At 44.9% G+C, this 20,954-nt stretch overlaps 1 protein-coding gene across 3 annotated transcripts in view; it reads left to right on the top strand.

Annotated features, from left to right (window-relative positions):
• Positions 1–16,531, top strand: part of LOC143276898 (oxaloacetate tautomerase fahd2, mitochondrial-like) — a 55,504-nt gene extending 38,973 nt beyond the window's left edge. The window contains exons 7-8 of one of the 3 annotated variants that reach the window (XR_013053651.1): positions 780–997; positions 11,673–16,531. Coding sequence is in view for 1 of the 3 variants with exons in the window: in XM_076581562.1 (XP_076437677.1) it covers positions 780–842 (63 nt within the window). In the remaining 2 variants the exon portion in view is untranslated. Of the gene's footprint in view, positions 1–779; positions 1,455–11,672 lie in introns of those variants that run through there. The other 2 variants (XR_013053652.1, XM_076581562.1) reach the window with 2 other exon arrangements.
• The last annotated feature ends 4,423 nt before the right edge of the window (positions 16,532–20,954 follow it).

Below are 20,954 nucleotides of genomic sequence, written 5' to 3' on the forward strand. Positions count from 1 at the left end.
TTTTCAGAATCTAGAGGGAAAATATGGAACATAATGAACACATAAATACATCCAAGAATCTAACATCAGCAATTTTGTAATATACTGAAGAGATGAAAATGCCAAACAATCTACCAACAACTGTTACAGGTGTCCTTTAGGACTATTCAGCAATCCTCTGACAATATCTGACAATATCTTAAAATTGTCATGTCAAGAATACAAGAGATATCTGAGAAAAGTGCAATATCTGACAATATCTTAAAATTGTCATGTCAAGAATACAAGATATATCTGAGAAAAGTGCAATATCTGGCAATATCTTAAAATTGTCATGCCAAGAATACAAGAGATATCTGAGAAAAGTGCAATATCTGGCAATATCTTAAAATTGTCATGTCAAGAATACAAGATATATCTGAGAAAAGTGCAATATCTGGCAATATCTTAAAATTGTCATGTCAAGAATACAAGAGATATCTGAGAAAAGTGCAATATCTGGCAATATCTTAAAATTGTCATGTCAAGAATACAAGATATATCTGAGAAAAGTGCAATATCTGGCAATATCTTAAAATTGTCAAGTCTAGAGATGAAGAATACAGTAATCTGAGAAAAAATGGATACAGATTTTCTTAAGCTTTGGTATTGAAGAATAACATGCTTCCTAGAAATAGGCAGTCCACATAAACATTTAGCATCTCTACTGAATTTAGTTACAAAGGCCTTCTTTTTTGTCCCTTTTTTCCTCTGTATTATGAAGGTGAGTGTGTGTGTGTGTGTGTGTGTATGTGTTTCAGAAGGGGGACGTGGTAGAAGTGGGAATTGAGGGCATTGGCAAACTGACCAACAGAGTGGTGTGATGTGTGCTGTGACCGGCTGACCAGTGGCTGGCTGACCATATATCCATCCAGGTGTGACTGCAAAATGTGAATGAAGGCACAACAAAATGGCTCTGAATCTTGGAGCATTAGCCATTGGCCCGGTGGAAAGCCGGCAGTCCTATAATTGTGTTCAGGTAAAATAGAAAGAATCAGAATGTTTTTGTTGTGAATCCAAAAGTTAAATATATACTGTATAAAAATAGTATCATTGTTTACAGGTTTCACATTGATTTTTCAAGTGCTCTGATAGATAACATGAGCCTGACTGAAAGTGATTGACCATGTGTACTCTGTGCTTTATATATAATAATGATATAATGACAATGATTATTATAATATGATTTATATAGCACCCTTTCTCTCTAAGAGCTCAGGGTAACATGAACAGAAAAGTTACAAGTTACTTGAATCATTCATGTCCACTCTTTCTCAAAATCCCTCTCTCCCTGCCCTGTCCCCCCCTCTCTCCCTGCCCTGTCCCCCCCTCTCTCCCTGCCCTGTCCCCCCTCTCTCCCTGCCCTGTCCCCCCCTCTCTCCCTGCCCTGTCCCCCCTCTCTCCCTGCCCTGTCCCCCCCTCTCTCCCTGCCCTGTCCCCCCCTCTCTCCCTCCCCTTTCCCCCCATCTCTCCCTGCCCTGTACCCCCTCTCTCCCTCCCCTTTCCCCCCCTCTCTCCCTGCCCTGTCCCCCCTCTCTCCCTCCCCTGTCCCCCCCATCTCTCCCTGCCCTGTCCCCCCTCTCTCCCTGCCCTGTCCCCCCATCTCTCCCTGCCCTGTCCCCCCTCTCTCCCTGCCCTGTCCCCCCATCTCTCCCTGCCCTGTCCCCCCCTCTCTCTCCCTGCCCTGTCCCCCCATCTCTCCCTGCCCTGTCCCCCCCTCTCTCCCTGCCCTGTCCCCCCATCTCTCCCTGCCCTGTTCCCCCCTCTCTCCCTGCCCTGTCCCCCCATCTCTCCCTGCCCTGTCCCCCCATCTCTCCCTCCCCTGTCCCCCCCTCTCTCCCTGCCCTGTCCCCCCATCTCTCCCTGCCCTGTCCCCCCCATCTCTCCCTGCCCTGTCCCCCCCTCTCTCCCTGCCCTGTCCCCCCATCTCTCCCTGTCCCCCCCTCTCTCCCTGCCCTGTCCCCCCCATCTCTCCCTGTCCCCCCCCTCCCTGCCCTGTCCCGCCATCTCTCCCTGTTGCCTCCCTGCCCTGTCCCCCCTCTCTCTCCCTGCCCTGTCCCCCCCTCTCTCCCTGCCCTGTCCCCCCCATCTCTCCCTGTCCCCCCCTCTCCCTGCCCTGTCCCCCCCATCTCTCCCTACCCTGTCCCCCCATCTCTCCCTGCCCTGTCCCCCCCATCTCTCCCTGTCCCCCCATCTCTCCCTGTTGCCTCCCTGCCCTGTCCCCCCTCTCCCTGCCCTGTCCCCCCCTCCCTGCCCTGTCCCCCCTCTCTCTCCCTCCCCCCCTCTCTCCCTGCCCTGTCCCCCCTCTCTCTCCCTGCCCTGTCCCCCCTCTCTCCCTCCCCCCTCTCTCTCCCTGCCCTGTCCCCCCTCTCTCTCCCTGCCCTGTCCCCCCTCTCTCCCTCCCCACCTCTCTCCCTGCCCTGTCCCCCCTCTCTCTCCCTCCCCCCTTTCTCTCCCTGCCCTGTCCCCCCCTCTCTCCCTGCCCTGTCCCCCCTCTCTCCCTCCCCCCCTCTCTCCCTGCCCTGTCCCCCCTCTCTCCCTGCCCTGCCCCCCCTCTCTCCCTGCCCTGTCCCCCCTCTCTCCCTGCCCTGTCCCCCCCTCTCTCCCTGCCCTGTCCCCCCTCTCTCTCCCTGCCCTGTCCCCCCTCTCTCCCTGCCCTGTCCCCCCTCTCTCCCTGCCCTGTCCCCCCTCTCTCCCTCCCCCCTCTCTCTCCCTGCCCTGTCCCCCCCTCTCTCCCTGCCCTGTCCCCCCTCTCTCCCTCCCTCATCTCTCTCCCTGCCCTGTCCCCCCCCTCTCTCCCTGCCCTGTCTCCCCTCTCTCCCTGCCCTGTCCCCCCCTCTCTCCCTGCCCTGTCCCCACCTCTCTCCCTGTCCCCCCTCTCTTTCTCGCCCCCCCTCTCCCTCCCCCCCTCTCTCCCTGCCCTGTCCCCCCTCTCTCCCTCCCCCCCTCTCTCCCTGCCCTGTCCCCCCTCTCTCTCCCTGCCCTGTCCCCCCTCTCTCCCTGCCCTGTCCCCCCTCTCTCCCTGTCCTGTCCCCCCTCTCTCCCTGCCCTGTCCCCTCTCTCTCCCTGCCCTGTCCCCCCTCTCTCCCTGCCCTGTCCCCCCTCTCTCCCTGCCCTGTCCCCCCCTCTCTCCCTGCCCTGTCCCCCCTCTCTCCCTCCCCCCTCTCTCCCTGCCCTGTCCCCCCTCTCTCCCTCCCCCCCCTCTCTCCCTGCCCTGTCCCCCCTCTCTCCCTCCCCCCCTCTCTCCCTGCACTGTCCCCCCTCTCTCCCTGCCCTGTCCCCCCCTCTCTCCCTCCCCCCCCTCTCTCCCTGCCCTGTCCCCCCCTCTCTCCCTCCCCCCCCTCTCTCCCTGCCCTGTCCCCCCTCTCTCCCTCCCTCCCTCTCTCCCTGCCCTGTCCCCCCTCTCTCCCTCCCCCCCTCTCTCCCTTCCCTGTCCGCCCTCTCTCTCCCTGCCCTGTCCCCCCTCTCTCCCTCCCCCCCCTCTCTCCCTGCCCTGTCCCCCTCTCTCTCCCTGCCCTGTCCCCCCTCTCTCCCTGCCCTGTCCCCTCCCCCCCCTTACCAACTCTCTCCCTGCGCTGCCCCCCTCAACCCCCCCTCCCCACCTCTCGAGAGTCTCATTTATCATGCATCCTACGTGAGCTAACAAGCATGATGTTGGAGAAGAAGAAAGCTGAGAGTGCTTTAAAAAAAGAAAAAAGGAAAGATAATTCACAAAAATGAAATTGAAAGGGTCAGACAAAGCCATGGTCATCAATGATGATGGTGATTGGAAAATGGTTACTCTGCTTGGCAACATGGGTAGCTTCCCTTGGTTCCCCATGTTGTCAGAGGGGGTTCCTGTCTCCCTCTTTCTCTGTTTACCACTTCCCCATCATCCAGCCACCTCCCCATCATCCAGCCACTTCCCCATCATCCAGCCACTTCCCCATCATCCAGCCACCTCCCCATCATCCAGCCACTTCTCCATCATCCAGCCACTTCCCCATCATCCAGCCACCTCCCCATCATCCAGCCACTTCATCCAGCCACCTCCCCATCATCCAGCCACTTCATCCAGCCACCTCCCCATCATCCAGCCACTTCATCCAGCCACCTCCCCATCATCCAGCCACCTCCCCATCATCCAGCCACTTCCCCATCATCCAGCCACTTCATCCAGCCACCTCCCCATCATCCAGCCACCTCCCCATCATCCAGCCACTTCCCCATCATCCAGCCACCTCCCCATCATCCAGCCACTTCATCCAGCCACCTCCCCATCATCCAGCCACTTCTCCATCATCCAGCCACTTCATCCAGCCACCTCCCCATCATCCAGCCACCTCCCCATCATCCAGCCACTTCCCCATCATCCAGCCACTGCTCCATCATCCAGCCTAGGTCCTGTCTCCCTCTCTCTCTGTTTACCTGGCCACTTCTCCATCATCCAGCCACTTCTCCATCATCCAGCCACTTCTCCATCATCCAGCACAGGTCCTGTCTCCCTCTTTCTCTGTTTACCTGGCCACTTCTCCATCATCCAGCACAGGTCCTGTCTCCCTCTCTCTCTGTTTACCTGGCCACTTCTCCATCATCCAGCCACTTCTCCATCATCCAGCCACTTCTCCATCATCCAGCACAGGTCCACAAGGCTTGGTTATGGGTGTATTCATGTTAAGTAAAAGAAGTCGAGGCCCTTTTGTTACGTTATTTTTTTACAGTGGCTTCCCAACTTAGTTTTGTTTTATAATAAATATTGTGACACTTTGCACTTTGACCCCTGACTTTTCCATTGTGATCCTTTCCATTCCATAACGATCCGATCCTTTTTCCATGATGATTTTGCTATTTCCATTGTGATCCCATTTTCCATGGTATGCTGACTTGTCCCTGTACTACATATACTGTCTGTTGACATAGCCTTACACTTGTGTATACTGACTGTGTATACTGACTATCTATTGACATAGCCTTATGCTTGTGTATACTGAGTGTGTATACTATCTGTTGACATAGCCTTATGCTTGTGTATACTGACTGTGTATACTATCTGTTGACATAGCCTTATACTTGTGTATACTGACTGTGTATACTGACTGACTGTTGACATAGCCTTATACTTGTGTATACTGAGTGTGTATACTGACTTAGCCGTGTACTGTGTCCCAGAACTGTGTATACTGACATGGCACTGCACAGTTTAAGTTTTCAGTTACAAGGTGTCAAATCATGAGGACTGATCCATATTTGCAACACAACATGCTGCGAGGTAAAAAAAAAAAAAAAAATGAAGCAGATGCCTGATGTTCACATAAATCCAGCATGCTTTCAGGGCCTTGACAGTGTATACTGATGTGGCCCTGTCCAGTGTATACCGATGTGGCCCTGTCCAGTGTATACCGATGTGGCCCTGTCCAGTGTATACCGATGTTACCCTGTCCAGTGTAAACTGATGTTGCCCTGTCCAGTGTATATGGATGTGGCCCTGTATTGTCTATACTGATGTAGCCCTGTACTGTGAAGACTGACGTGGCCCTGTATTGTCTATACTGATGTAGCCCTGTATTGTCTATACTGATGTAGCCCTGTACTGTGAAGACTGACGTGGCCCTGTATTGTCTATACTGATGTGGCCCTGTACTGTGAAGACTGACGTGGCCCTGTATTGTCTATACTGATGTGGCCCTGTACTGTGAAGACTGACGTGGCCCTGTATTGTCTATACTGATGTAGCCCTGTACTGTGAAGACTGACGTGGCCCTGTATTGTCTATACTGATGTAGCCCTGTACTGTGAAGACTGACGTGGCCCTGTATTGTCTATACTGATGTAGCCCTGTACTGTGAAGACTGACGTGGCCCTGTATTGTCTATACTGATGTAGCCCTGTACTGTGAAGACTGACGTGGCCCTGTATTGTCTATACTGATGTAGCCCTGTACTGTGAAGACTGACGTGGCCCTGTATTGTCTATACTGATGTAGCCCTGTACTGTGAAGACTGACATGGCCCTGTATTGTCTATACTGATGTAGCCCTGTACTGTGAAGACTGACGTGGCCCTGTATTGTCTATACTGATGTAGCCCTGTACTGTGAAGACTGACGTGGCCCTGTATTGTCTATACTGATGTAGCCCTGTACTGTGAAGACTGACGTGGCCCTGTATTGTCTATACTGATGTAGCCCTGTACTGTGAAGACTGACGTGGCCCTGTATTGTCTATACTGATGTGGCCCTGTACTGTGAAGACTGACGTGGCCCTGTATTGTCTATACTGATGTAGCCCTGTACTGTGAAGACTGACGTGGCCCTGTATTGTCTATACTGATGTGGCCCTGTACTGTGAAGACTGACGTGGCCCTGTATTGTCTATACTGATGTGGCCCTGTACTGTGAAGACTGACGTGGCCCTGTATTGTCTATACTGATGTAGCCCTGTACTGTGAAGACTGACGTGGCCCTGTATTGTCTATACTGATGTGGCCCTGTACTGTGAAGACTGACGTGGCCCTGTATTGTCTATACTGATGTAGCCCTGTACTGTGAAGACTGACGTGGCCCTGTATTGTCTATACTGATGTAGCCCTGTACTGTGAAGACTGACGTGGCCCTGTATTGTCTATACTGATGTAGCCCTGTATTGTCTATACTGATGTAGCCCTGTACTGTGAAGACTGACGTGGCCCTGTATTGTCTATACTGATGTAGCCCTGTACTGTGAAGACTGATGTGGCCCTGTATTGTCTATACTGATGTGGCCCTGTACTGTGAAGACTGACGTGGCCCTGTATTGTCTATACTGATGTGGCCCTGTACTGTGAAGACTGACGTGGCCCTGTATTGTCTATACTGATGTAGCCCTGTACTGTGAAGACTGACGTGGCCCTGTATTGTCTATACTGATGTGGCCCTGTATTGTCTATACTGATGTGGCCATGCACTGTGTGCACTGATTTGGCCCTGTACAGTGCATACTGACGTGGCTATTTAAAGTGTACACTGACATAACCTTGTAAAGTGAATACTGATGGGGCCCTATAAAGTGTATACTGATGTGGCCATGTACAGTGTATACTGATGTGGCCCTGTAAAGTGTATGCTGACGGGCCATGCACTGTGTACACTGACGTGGCCATGCACTGTGTATACTGATGTGGCCTTGTAAAGTGTGTACTAACGTGGCCCTGTAAAGTGTATACAGGGCCACATCAGTATGCAGGTGTACAGGGACTGATGATAAACTGACACTGAACTGACACTCCATTGTCACCATGTGTCATAGGCTGTAAAGGGGACTGATGATAAACTGACACTGAACTGACACTCCATTGTCACCATGTGTCATAGGCTGTAAAGGGGACTGATGATAAACTGACACTGAACTGACACTCCATTGTCACCATGTGTCATAGGCTGTAAAGGGGGCTGATGACATGGGGCCTGCTCAACACGTTGCCATTCTTGCCTGTCACCTCTCCCTGTGTGCCTTTCTCTTGAAGTTCCTCCTGTGTGCACTGTCACTGTGTACAGTGTTCACTGTGTCACTGTATGATGTGTCACTGTGTGCACTGTCACTGTGTACAGTGTTCACTGTGTCACTGTATGATGTGTCACTGTGTGCACTGTCACTGTGTACAGTGTTCACTGTGTCACTGTATGATGTGTCACTGTGTGCACTGTCACTGTGTACAGTGTTCACTGTGTGCACTGTCACTGTGTACAGTGTTCACTGTGTCACTGTATGATGTGTCACTGTGTGCACTGTCACTGTGTACAGTGTTCACTGTGTCACTGTATGATGTGTCACTGTGTGCACTGTCACTGTGTACAGTGTTCACTGTGTCACTGTATGATGTGTCACTGTGTGCACTGTCACTGTCTGATCTTTCACTGTTACTGTGTAATGTGTCACTGTATGATGTGTCATTGTCATTGTGAGATGTATCACTGTATGATGTGTCACTGTCACTATGTGATGTGTCACTGTATGATGTGTCACTGTCACTATGTGAGGTGTCACTGTGTGACGTGTCACTGCCACTGTGTGATGTGTCACTGTCACTGTCTGATGTTTCACTGTTACTGTGTAATGTGTCATTGTATGATGTGTCATTGTCATTGTGAGATGTGTCACAATGTGAGGTGTCACTGCGTGACTTGTCACTGTCACTGTGTGATGTGTCACTGTCACTATGTGAGGTGTCACTGTGTGACGTGCCACTGTCACTGTGTGATGTGTCACTGTCACTGTCTGATGTTTCACTGTTACTGTGTAATGTGTCACTGTATGATGTGTCATTGTCATTGTGAGATGTGTCACTATGTGAGGTGTCACTGTGTGACGTGTCACTGTCACTGTGTGATGTGTCACTGTCACTATGTGAGGTGGCACTGTGATGTGGCACTGTGATGTCACTGTATGATGTGTCACTGTCACTATGTGAGGTGGCACTGTGTGACGTGTCACTGTCACTGTGTGATGTGTCACTGTCACTATGTGAGGTGGCACTGTGATGTGGCACTGTATGATGTGTGCACTGTCACTATGTTTTGTGTCAGTGTCTGATGTGTCACTGTCACTATATGATGTTTCACTGTTACTTTGTGATGTGTCACTGTGTGATGTGTAACTGTCACTGTGTGGTGTCATTGTGTGATGTGTCACTGTGTGATGTGTAACTGTCACTGTGTGGTGTCATTGTGTGATGTGTCACTGTGATGTGTTACTGTCTGATGTGTCAGTCACTGTGATGTGTGCACTGTCACCATGTGATGTGTCACTGTCACTGTGTGATGTGTGCATGTCTGTCTTAACTCTCTCCATACGAACGGCGAAAGAGAAGACGTTAACAGCGTTTCACCCCAATTACCATCATCAAAATATTGCAAGCGGAAGGCTCTCATACTGAAGAGGTGAATGTTGACAAAGAATACCACAAGTCTGACGACGGAAGCTAAAGGTTGGGTCATTCAGACACCCACTGGACATCCGAGGGGTCTGTGTTAGAGGAGAAGAGAGGACTGGCCGTACTGAGTGAGTTAATTCAGAGACCAGCACTGTTATGTTGTTCTTCCACAATCCTGTCTTAATTCAGAGACCAGCACTGTAATGTTGTTTTTCCACAATACTATCTGTCTTAATTCAGAGACCAGCACTGTTATGTTGTTCTTCCACAATCCTGTCTTAATTCAGAGACCAGCACTGTTATGTTTTTCCACAATCCTATCTGTCTTAATTCAGAGACCAGCACTGTAATGTTTTTCCACAATCCTATCTGTCTTAATTCAGAGACCAGCACTGTAATGTTTTTCCACAATCCTATCTGTCTTAATTCAGAGACCAGCACTGTTATGTTGTTCTTCCACAATCCTATCTGTCGTAATTCAGAGACTAGCACTGTAATGTTCTTCCACAATCCTGTCTTAATTCAGAGACTAGCACTGTAATGTTGTTCCACAATCCTGTCTTGTGGACAAGGCCTGTTGCTCAGAAGACGACAGCTTCTTTCTACACTTCAAGCTTTAGGCACAGTGATTCATGTTCTCCCATAGAAAAATTAGCATGTCGTGTGCATCTGAGAAGAGATCGCAGCTCACAGTACCAGGTTTTGTACATGCTTTTTGATGACACTTGGGTGTGTGTGTGTGTTGCTGCAGCTATGTATGTCACATGTCAGCAGCCTCATCCTCTAACTTCGCACACACATGCATGCATGCACATGCACACACTTGCTCACACACACACATGCATGCATGCACAAGCACACACTTGCTCACACACACACACACATGCATGCATGCACATGCACACACTTGCTCACACACACACACACACACACACACACACACACATATACATACATGAACGTACATACACACACATACCCCACCCCCTCCCACACACACAGATATGTATGGTTGCATGCTAAACACATTAGCATAGAAATGAGAGACTGACATGCACATTTCCCCCACCACCATTTAATAACACCAATAACATTTTTCCCACCACCATTTAATAACACCAATTACATTTTCCCCACCACCATTTAATAACACCAATTCATTTTTTAGTGCAGATACAGGCACACAACATTCAGAGTATTTTACACCAGTCATTTGGCTAGTAGCCATACAACATCTAAGGCATTTGTTTGTTTTCATGCACATTGAATACAGAACTGTTCCTAGAATAAATGCAGTACTAAGATTGCTAAGTTTGGAGAACAAATACAGAGAATGATTTAAACTAGGGTTTTATGAACAGAACGTTTATTTCAATACTTAAACATCAAAGCAAAGAATTAATTGTGTAATCACGATCGCACTACAGTCAGTATGATTACATCTGCTGAAATATTGCACTGCAGTGACAATGTTTTAATCCTCTAAAATAAGACACTGCAGTCACAATGTTTTAATCCTCTAAAATAAGACACTGCAGTCACAATGTTTTAATCCTCTAACATATTGCACTGCAGTCAGTATTATTAAATCCGCTTAAATATTGTACTGCAGTCACAATGTTTTAATCCTTTGGAATAACACACTGCAGTCACATTGTTTTAATCCTTTGGAATAACACACAGCAGTCACAATGTTTTAATCCTTTGGAATAACACACAGCAGTCACAATGTTTTAATCCTTTGGAATAACACACAGCAGTCACAATGTTTTAATCCTTTGGAATAACACACAGCAGTCACAATGTTTTAATCCTTTGGAATAACACACAGCAGTCACATTGTTTTAATCCTTTGGAATAACACACAGCAGTCACAGTGTTTTAATCCTTTGGAATAACACACAGCAGTCACAGTGTTTTAATCCTTTGGAATAACACACAGCAGTCACAGTGTTTTAATCCTTTGGAATAACACACAGCAGTCACAATGTTTTAATCCTTTGGAATAACACACAGCAGTCACAATGTTTTAATCCTTTGGAATAACACACAGCAGTCACAATGTTTTAATCCTTTGGAATAACACACTGCAGTTAATGATTTTTTTTGTTTTTTGTTTTGTTTGCTGCCGTATCATCTCCACTGTTTCAGTGGCATTACTCCCACGCCACTTACCAGAGGAGACCCTGCACTGCTGCTGAGTCACTTCGGTGGTGTTCAGTGGTGCCTGTTCTGGTTTAACGTATTTAGAACACTACCTACTAAGCCCCCTACTAATGACAGTAATGACTTAGTCGCGGAGCCAGACTGAGTGAGCGTCCCTCCCAGAGTGGAGACCGCCACCACGTCCCTCAAACAGCCCCCCATGAATCTGCCAACACTGATGACATTGACAGGACTCACCCCAAGCACGGAAGTGGAGGGGTATCGAAACCGAGGTCACTATGAGAGCAGGGCATGAAAGGCCACAGACTTTGAGACTATTTTGTTTATATTGATGACGATGGAGGAGGAGGAGGATGACGATGATGATGACGATGTTGCTATGGAGGTCCATTTTGGTTTGGGACTGCGCGACAAGGCTGTACTCTACGCTTCCTGTCATAATGATATCCCAACATTAACCAGGCCAGAGAGATACAGTCACTTGCAGTGTTAGTCAGGTAATTAGAGCAACACACCCAAAGACGCATCCTTGAAGTGGATGACACTGGACTGTGTGGTCCCAGTCTCCCCATTTAAGCCCACAGCACACTCAACTCTGTGTAGGAGCCGGCCACGGGCTGAGAAACCAACCTCTGCTGGGATTTCAACCCGCGTCCTCCCAGCCCTCAGTCATCGACGCTAACCACTTCACCACGGCGGCTGGTGCAGTTACAATGATTTGATGTTTTACAATAACACACTGCAGTTACAGTGATTTGATGCTTTGAAATAACACAGAGTAGCCATGTTTAAATCCACTAAGGTGACACACTGCAGTCACAATGCTTTAGAAAAACACTGCAGTCAGAATGAATTGATGCTATAAAATAACACACTGCAGTCAGAATGAATTGATGCTATAAAATAACACACTGCAGTCAGAATGAATTGATGCTATAAAATAACACACTGCAGTCAGAATGAATTGATGCTATAAAATAACACACTGCAGTCAGAATGAATTGATGCTATAAAATAACACACTGCAGTCAGTGCTTTAGAATACACTGCAGTCACAATGATTGATGCTTTAAAATAACACACTGCAGTCACAATGATTGATGCTTTAAAATAACACACTGCAGTCACAATGATTGATGCTATAAAATAACACACTGCAGTCACAATGATTGATGCTATAAAATAACACACTGCAGTCAGAATGAATTGATGCTATAAAATAACACACTGCAGTCAGTGCTTTGGAATACACTGCAGTCACAATGATTGATGCTTTAGAAAAACACACTGCAGTCACAATGATTGATCCTTTAACACACTGCAGTCAGTGCTTTGGAATACACTGCAGTCACAATGATTGATGCTTTAAAATAACACACTGCAGTCAGTGCTTTGGAATACACTGCAGTCACAATGATTGATCCTTTAACACACTGCAGTCAGTGCTTTGGAATACACTGCAGTCACAATGATTGATGCTTTAAAATAACACACTGCAGTCACAGTGCTTTGGTATAACACACTGCAGTCACTGCTTTAAAATGATACACTGCAGTCACTAGTCACTGTTAATGATACACTGCAGTCACTGTTAATGACACACTGCAGTCACTGTTAATGATACACTGCAGTCACTAGTCACTGTTAATGATACACTGCAGTCACTGTTAATGATACACTGCAGTCACTGTTAATGACACACTGCAGTCACTGTTAATGATACACTGCAGTCACTGTTAATGACACACTGCAGTCACTGTTAATGATACACTGCAGTCACTAGTCACTGTTAATGATACACTGCAGTCACTGTTAATGATACACTGCAGTCACTAGTCACTGTTAATGATACACTGCAGTCACTGTTAATGACACACTGCAGTCACTGTTAATGATACACTGCAGTCACTAGTCACTGTTAATGATACACTGCAGTCACTGTTAATGATGCACTGCAGTGACTGTTAATGACGCACTGCAGTCACTGTTAATGACGCACTGCAGTCACTGTTAATGACACACTGCAGTCACTGCTTTAAAATCATACACTGCAGTCACTGTTAATGATACACTGCAGTCACTGTTAATGACACACTGCAGTCACTGCTTTAAGATGATACACTGCAGTCACAATGCTTCAAAGCAGTGACTGCAGTGTATTATTTTAAAGCAGTGATTGCAGTGTGTTATTTAAATCATTGTGACTGCAGTGTCTTATTTTAAAATGATACACTGCAGTCACAATGATTTGATTCTTTAGAATAATACACTGCAGTCACGGTGCTTTAAAATTAATACACTGTAGTCACAATGCTTTAAAATATTACACCGCAGTCACAATGCTTTGAAATAACACACTGCAGTCTCAATGATTTTATGCTTTCAAATAAAACACTGCAGTCACAATGATTTCATGCTTTTAAAAAACACATTGCAGTCACAGTGATATAAGTGGATTGGAGTTTATGGGATTGATGTCAAATTTTTTTTGTTTTGTTTTGGTTGGAGTTAAGGGGATTGATTCCTTGCTCTGTACCATGTAGGTTATGACACCTGTGAGTTAAGGGGATTGGTTCCTTGCTGTGTACCATGTCTGTTACGACACCTGTGAGTTAAAGGGATTAATTCCTTGCTCTGTACCGTGTCTGTTACGACACCTGTGAGTGAAGGGGATTGATTCCTTGCTGTGTACCGTGTCTGTTATGACACCTGTGAGTTAAGGGGATTGATTCCTTGCTCTGTACCGTGTCTGTTACGACACCTGTGAGTGAAGGGGATTGATTCCTTGCTGTGTACCGTGTCTGTTACGACACCTGTGAGTTAAGGGGATTGATTCCTTGCTCTGTACCGTGTCCGTTATGACACCTGTGAGTTAAGGGGATTGATTCCTTGCTCTGTACCGTGTCCGTTACGACACCTGTGAGTTAAGGGGATTGATTCCTTGCTGTGTACCGTGTCTGTTATGACACCTGTGAGTGAAGGGGATTGATTCCTTGCTCTGTACCGTGTCCGTTATGACACCTGTGAGTTAAGGGGATTGATTCCTTAATCTGTACCGTGTCCGTTATGACACCTGTGAGTTAAGGGGATTGATTCCTTAATCTGTACCGTGTCCGTTACGACACCTGTGAGTTAAGGGGATTGATTCCTTGCTGTGTACCGTGTCTGTTACGACACCTGTGAGTTAAGGGGATTGATTCCTTGCTCTGTACCGTGTCCGTTATGACACCTGTGAGTTAAGGGGATTAATTCCTTGCTCTGTACCGTGTCTGTTACGACACCTGTGAGTTAAGGGGATTGATTCCTTGCTCTGTACCGTGTCTGTTATGACACCTGTGAGTTAAGGGGATTGATTCCTTGCTCTGTACCGTGTCTGTTACGACACCTGTGAGTTAAGGGGATTGATTCCTTGCTCTGTACCGTGTCTGTTACGACACCTGTGAGTTAAGGGGATTAATTCCTTGCTCTGTACCGTGTCTGTTACGACACCTGTGAGTTAAGGGGATTGATTCCTTGCTGTGTACCGTGTCTGTTACGACACCTGTGAGTTAAGGGGATTGATTCCTTAATCTGTACCGTGTCTGTTACGACACCTGTGAGTTAAGGGGATTAATTCCTTGCTGTGTACCGTGTCTGTTACGACACCTGTGAGTTAAGGGGATTGATTCCTTAATCTGTACCGTGTCTGTTACGACACCTGTGAGTTAAGGGGATTGGTTCCTTGCTGTGTACCATGTCTGTTACGACACCTGTGAGTTAAAGGGATTAATTCCTTGCTCTGTACCGTGTCTGTTACGACACCTGTGAGTGAAGGGGATTGATTCCTTGCTGTGTACCGTGTCTGTTACGACACCTGTGAGTTAAGGGGATTGATTCCTTGCTCTGTACCGTGTCCGTTATGACACCTGTGAGTTAAGGGGATTGATTCCTTGCTCTGTACCGTGTCTGTTACGACACCTGTGAGTGAAGGGGATTGATTCCTTGCTGTGTACCGTGTCTGTTACGACACCTGTGAGTTAAGGGGATTGATTCCTTGCTCTGTACCGTGTCCGTTATGACACCTGTGAGTTAAGGGGATTGATTCCTTGCTCTGTACCGTGTCTGTTACGACACCTGTGAGTTAAGGGGATTAATTCCTTGCTCTGTACCGTGTCTGTTACGACACCTGTGAGTTAAGGGGATTGATTCCTTGCTGTGTACCGTGTCTGTTACGACACCTGTGAGTTAAGGGGATTGATTCCTTAATCTGTACCGTGTCTGTTACGACACCTGTGAGTTAAGGGGATTAATTCCTTGCTGTGTACCGTGTCTGTTACGACACCTGTGAGTTAAGGGGATTGATTCCTTAATCTGTACCGTGTCTGTTACGACACCTGTGAGTTAAGGGGATTAATTCCTTGCTGTGTACCGTGTCTGTTACGACACCTGTGAGTTAAGGGGATTGATTCCTTAATCTGTACCGTGTCTGTTACGACACCTGCTTTACACGCGAAGCAGGAAATCATAGTTTTTGTTGTGAAACAACAGACATTTTAAATGCAAAACTAAGACATGTGTAGTTTTTGTTGTGAAACAACAGACATTTTAAATGCAAAACAAAGACATATGTAGTTTTTGTTGTGAAACAACAGACATTTTAAATGCAAAACAAAGACATATGTATTTTTTGTTGTGAAACAGCAATTATTTCAAATGCAAAGCAGGAAACTGTAGTTTTTGTTGTGAAATAAATATTTGAAATGCAAAGCAGGGAATTACATAATTTTTGTTGTGAAACCACAGACATTTTGAATTTAAAGCAAGAAATTGTAGTAATTGCTGTGAAACAACAAATATTTAAATTTAAAGTAGGGAATTTTAGTTTTTGTTGAGAAACAGCAGACATTTTAAATGTAAAACAGGGAAATTATAGTTTTTGTTTTAATCAACATTTTATTCAGGCAGATTTTATTAAGATGTTGTTGTTGTTGTTGTTGTTGTATTTTTGTTTACCTATTTATTTATTTATTATTTTTTGTATGTTTCAAATGGGCATGGATTTCTGAGTGTTGGCAATAATGAGTATTCAGTTTACTGTTAAAGTTTGCCACGGAGTTTGGTTTCTGACAGCAAATGCATTCAGAGAAAACATTATCATTGTTGAATACTTCGCCATGGATGGTGATCTTTGTTGTATGATAAAATATATTTGAAAGATCCTTGCAACATAAAAATACAATTATTTGAATGTGCAATGTGGTTTTGGTGTAGCGCATGAATGAGTGACTGTTAGCATAAATTTACACTTTGCATGTGTGGGTGTGAATGTGTTATGATCAGACTACTAATGTTAAACACACTTCATGATAATCAGTCACCATACACATACATTGTGGTTAACTTTAGTCTGATCATCATAAAGAGTGGTTAACTATAGTCTGATCATTATAATGAGTGGTTAACTACAGTCTGGTCATCATAAAGAGTGGTTAACTATAGTCTGATCATCATAAAGAGTGTTTAACTTTAGTCTGATCATCATAAAGAGTGGTTAACTATAGTCTGATCATCATAAAGAGAGTTTAACTTTAGTCTGATCATCATAAAGAGTGGTTAACTATAGTCTGATCATCATAAAGAGTGTTTAACTTTAGTCTGATCATCATAAAGAGTGGTTAACTATAGTCTGATCATCATAAAGAGTGGTTAACTATAGTCTGATCATCATAAAGAGTGTTTAACGTTAGTCTGATCATCATAAAGAGTGGTTAACTATAGTCTGATCATCATAAAGAGTGTTTAACGTTAGTCTGATCATCATAAAGAGTGTTTAACGTTAGTCTGATCATCATAAAGAGTGGTTAACTTTAGTCTGATCATCATAAAGACCTGACAGAGTAACAGTGTAAATGAACAGTGGATGTAACATGTAGACCTGACAGAGTAACAATGTGAATGAACAGTGGATGTAACATGTAGACCTGACAGAGTTACAATGTAAATGAACAGTGGTTGTAACATGTAGACCTGACAGAGTAACAATGTGAATGAACAGTGGTTGTAACATGTAGACCTGACAGAGTAACAATGTAAATGAACAGTGGATGTAACGTGTAGACCTGACAGAGTTACAATGTAAATGAACAGTGGATGTAATATGTAGACCTTACAGAGTAACAGTGTAAATGAACAGTGGATGTAACGTGTAGACCTGACAGAGTAAGAATGTGAATGAACAGTAGACGTAACGTGTAGACCTGACAGAGAAACGGTGTAAATGAACAGTGGATGTAACGTGTAGACCTGACAGAGTAAGAATGTGAATGAACAGTGGACGTAACGTGTAGACCTGACAGAGAAACGGTGTAAATGAACAGTGGATGTAACGTGTAGACCTGACAGAGTAACAGTGTAAATGAACTGTGGTTGTAACATGTAGACCTGACAGAGTAACAATGTGAATGAACAGTGGTTGTAACATGTAGACCTGACAGAGTAACAATGTAAATGAACAGTGGATGTAACATGTAGACCTGACAGAGTAACAATGTGAATGAACAGTGGTTGTAACATGTAGACCTGACAGAGTAACAATGTAAATGAACAGTGGATGTAACGTGTAGACCTGACAGAGTTACAATGTAAATGAACAGTGGATGTAATATGTAGACCTTACAGAGTAACAGTGTAAATGAACAGTGGATGTAACGTGTAGACCTGACAGAGTAAGAATGTGAATGAACAGTGGACGTAACGTGTAGACCTGACAGAGAAACGGTGTAAATGAACAGTGGATGTAACGTGTAGACCTGACAGAGTAAGAATGTGAATGAACAGTGGACGTAACGTGTAGACCTGACAGAGAAACGGTGTAAATGAACAGTGGATGTAACGTGTAGACCTGACAGAGTAACAGTGTAAATGAACAGTGGATGTAGCCAGAAACATGTAACGGGTAGACCTGACAGAGTAACAATGTGAATGAACAGTGGATGTAACATGTAGACCTGACAGAGTAACAATGTGAATGAACAGTGGTTGTAACATGTAGACCTGACAGAGTAACAATGTAAATGAACAGTGGATGTAACATGTAGACCTGACAGAGTAACAGCGTAAATGAACAGTGGATGTAACGTGTAGACCTGACAGAGTTATAATGTAAATGAACAGTGGATGTAACATGTAGACCTGACAGAGTAACAGTGTAAATGAACAGTGGATGTAGCCAGAAACATGTAACATGTAGACCTGACAGAGTAACAGTGTAAATGAACAGTGGTTGTAACGTGTAGACCTGACAGAGTAACAGTGTAAATGAACAGTGGATGTAACGTGTAGACCTGACAGAGTTATAATGTAAATGAACAGTGGATGTAACCAGAAGCATGTAACGTGTAGAGCTTTCAGAGTAACAGTGTAAATGAACAGTGGATGTAACCAGAAACATATAGCGTGTAGACCTGACAGAGTTAATGTGTAAATATACATGATGTTAGCACAGACATGTATAGGCCTGACACAGTTACTATTTGTATTTGTATTTCTTTTTATCACACCAGATTTCTGGGTGTGAAATTCGGGCTGCTGTCCACGGGCAGAGCACGTCGTACACTACAGCGCCACCCATTTTTGACTCACCTGTGTAAACAAAGTGAGTCTATGTTTTAACCCTGTGTTCGGTCCTCTCTCTCTCTCTCTCTCTCTCTGTGTGTGTGTGTGTGTGTGTGCGTGGTAAACTTTAACATTGCCATTTTCTCTGCAAATACTTTGTCAGTTGACACCAAATTTGGCATAAAAATAGGAAAAATTCAGTTCTTTCCAGTCATCTTGTTTAAAACAATATTGCACCTCTGGGATGGGCACCAAAAAAAAAGAAGGAAAAAAAAAAGCCAAATTATATGCAAACTGAATTTACTGTTATATTTATATATATTTTTATTCTCTAAACTTGGCACTTTGATCTGATATTCTGACACAACAACAAGAACAGTCATTTTTATAATTCTTTTGTTCAAAAAGGAACTTATTTTGCTAAGCATGGAAGTTATATTTATTTTGCATATCCTTCGGTACAGATAGTAAAAAAGGGAAATTAATCTGTAATTAATGCTAGGGGGCTTAATTTGCTTTAAAGTGATCTTTCTCATCTGAAACATTACATTTTGAAATTATACTCAATACATAAAAAGCTTGTGTGTTTTCATTTGCCCAAGTGGTCTTTTTCGGAAAATACTAAAATCAATATGACGAGTGGACTTTATAGATCTATTGGCTGAGCCCTGAAGGTCATGGGCGAAAATCAGTTGCGTACACATATTTATACATATTCAAAGCGCGTGCTCATATTCTTCGCGAAGGCGAACGACGCCATTTTGTTTCAAGTTGTTGACCTGCCCGTTCAGTTCAATATTCAATCGACAATACACGATAACACGTGATGGAAAGTTGGAGAAGGAGACCATTAAATATTTATTCAGAGAAAGATTTGTGAATGCCTCATCACTTACTGGATTATGCCCCAAACTGCCATAAAAATATCCTCAGAATCAGTCGGAATTCACAGTTTAAAATAATAAACCATGAGAGTTAATACCCTTGATGAAACGTAAAAATTTCCAGTCTTGACTTTTCTCAAAATTAAGTCCTTTTCACTTCATACGACGTTTAGAAGTACTTGTACTTGACTCTACATGTTATTAGTTTAACAAAATACTCAATTTCCACATCAGCTTTAAAACTATAAAACTAGAATGAACATAAAAGAGAAATTCAATCGACCGTGTCAACAGGGTGCAACAAAACTTGTACATCTATCTAGATCCAGAGAAAACTAAATGTTGCAGTGTGATTGCGGCGATAGCCACGTCTCCTTTACCGCGGACTTAAAAAGAATTTTTAATTGCCCTTAAAGATTTTTTGAATGCCCAAGATACATCAGAATAGTATGATGCCCCTGAAAAATTGTTGTCGCTCTTGCAAGAAACATCCAACTGCTTCCTGGACATTCAAAACTGGATGACTATAAATAAGTTACAATTGAACGCGGACAAAACTGAAGCAATGATCATAGGAACTAAACAAAAACTGTTTTCCATCACAATTGACACAATCAAACTTGGCAGTACATCCATCCCTCTTTCCAGGTCAGTCAGGAACCTCGGTGTTGTCCTTGACAACACACTGTCCATGCAAAAATTTATCAGTCAGACATGTCAGTCCTGCTACTGTAAACTGCGGTGCATCAGTTCCTTCCGGAAATATCTGTCCACTGACGCAACATCTAGCCTTGTCGTTTCTCTCATTCTCTCTCGCATTGACAACTGTAACTCTCTATTGTCTGGTTTGCCTGCTTCATCCATTCAGTCCCTTCAGTGCATACAAAACTCTGCTGCCCGACTCGTCCTCAGAAAGAAAAGATTTGAGCACATCACTCCTTTTTTGCAACATCTCCACTGGCTCCCTGTCTCACACGGAATAAAGTACAAGATCAGCACTCTATGTTATAAATGTGTTCACAAAACTGCCCCTTCCTATCTCTGCGGCTGCCTTCACCTCTACACTCCATCTCGCTCACTACGATCGGCTTCGGATCCACTCTGTTTACGCATACCCAGATTCAAACACTCGACTTGTTGGCCGCCGTTCTTTCTCCGTCTTGCAATTGAAATGAACTTCCTCTTTCGCTTCAAGTCTCCACACACAGCTCTTTCAAGTCTGGCCTTAAAACCCACCTCTTCCCAAAATAGCCTTCCTTCCCTGCCTCTTCCTTGTCTTTAGTTTCTACAGTTTTAGAGTTATGCATGCGTGTGAATGACTGGTGCGAAAGCGCTTTGATTTGTCTCTGCACAAGATTCAGCGCTATATAAATACAATTATTATTATTTAAACAGCATTCTCACTGCG

The sequence above is a fragment of the Babylonia areolata genome, chromosome 2 (assembly GCF_041734735.1).
Source record: "Babylonia areolata isolate BAREFJ2019XMU chromosome 2, ASM4173473v1, whole genome shotgun sequence".
NCBI lineage: Eukaryota > Metazoa > Mollusca > Gastropoda > Neogastropoda > Buccinidae > Babylonia > Babylonia areolata.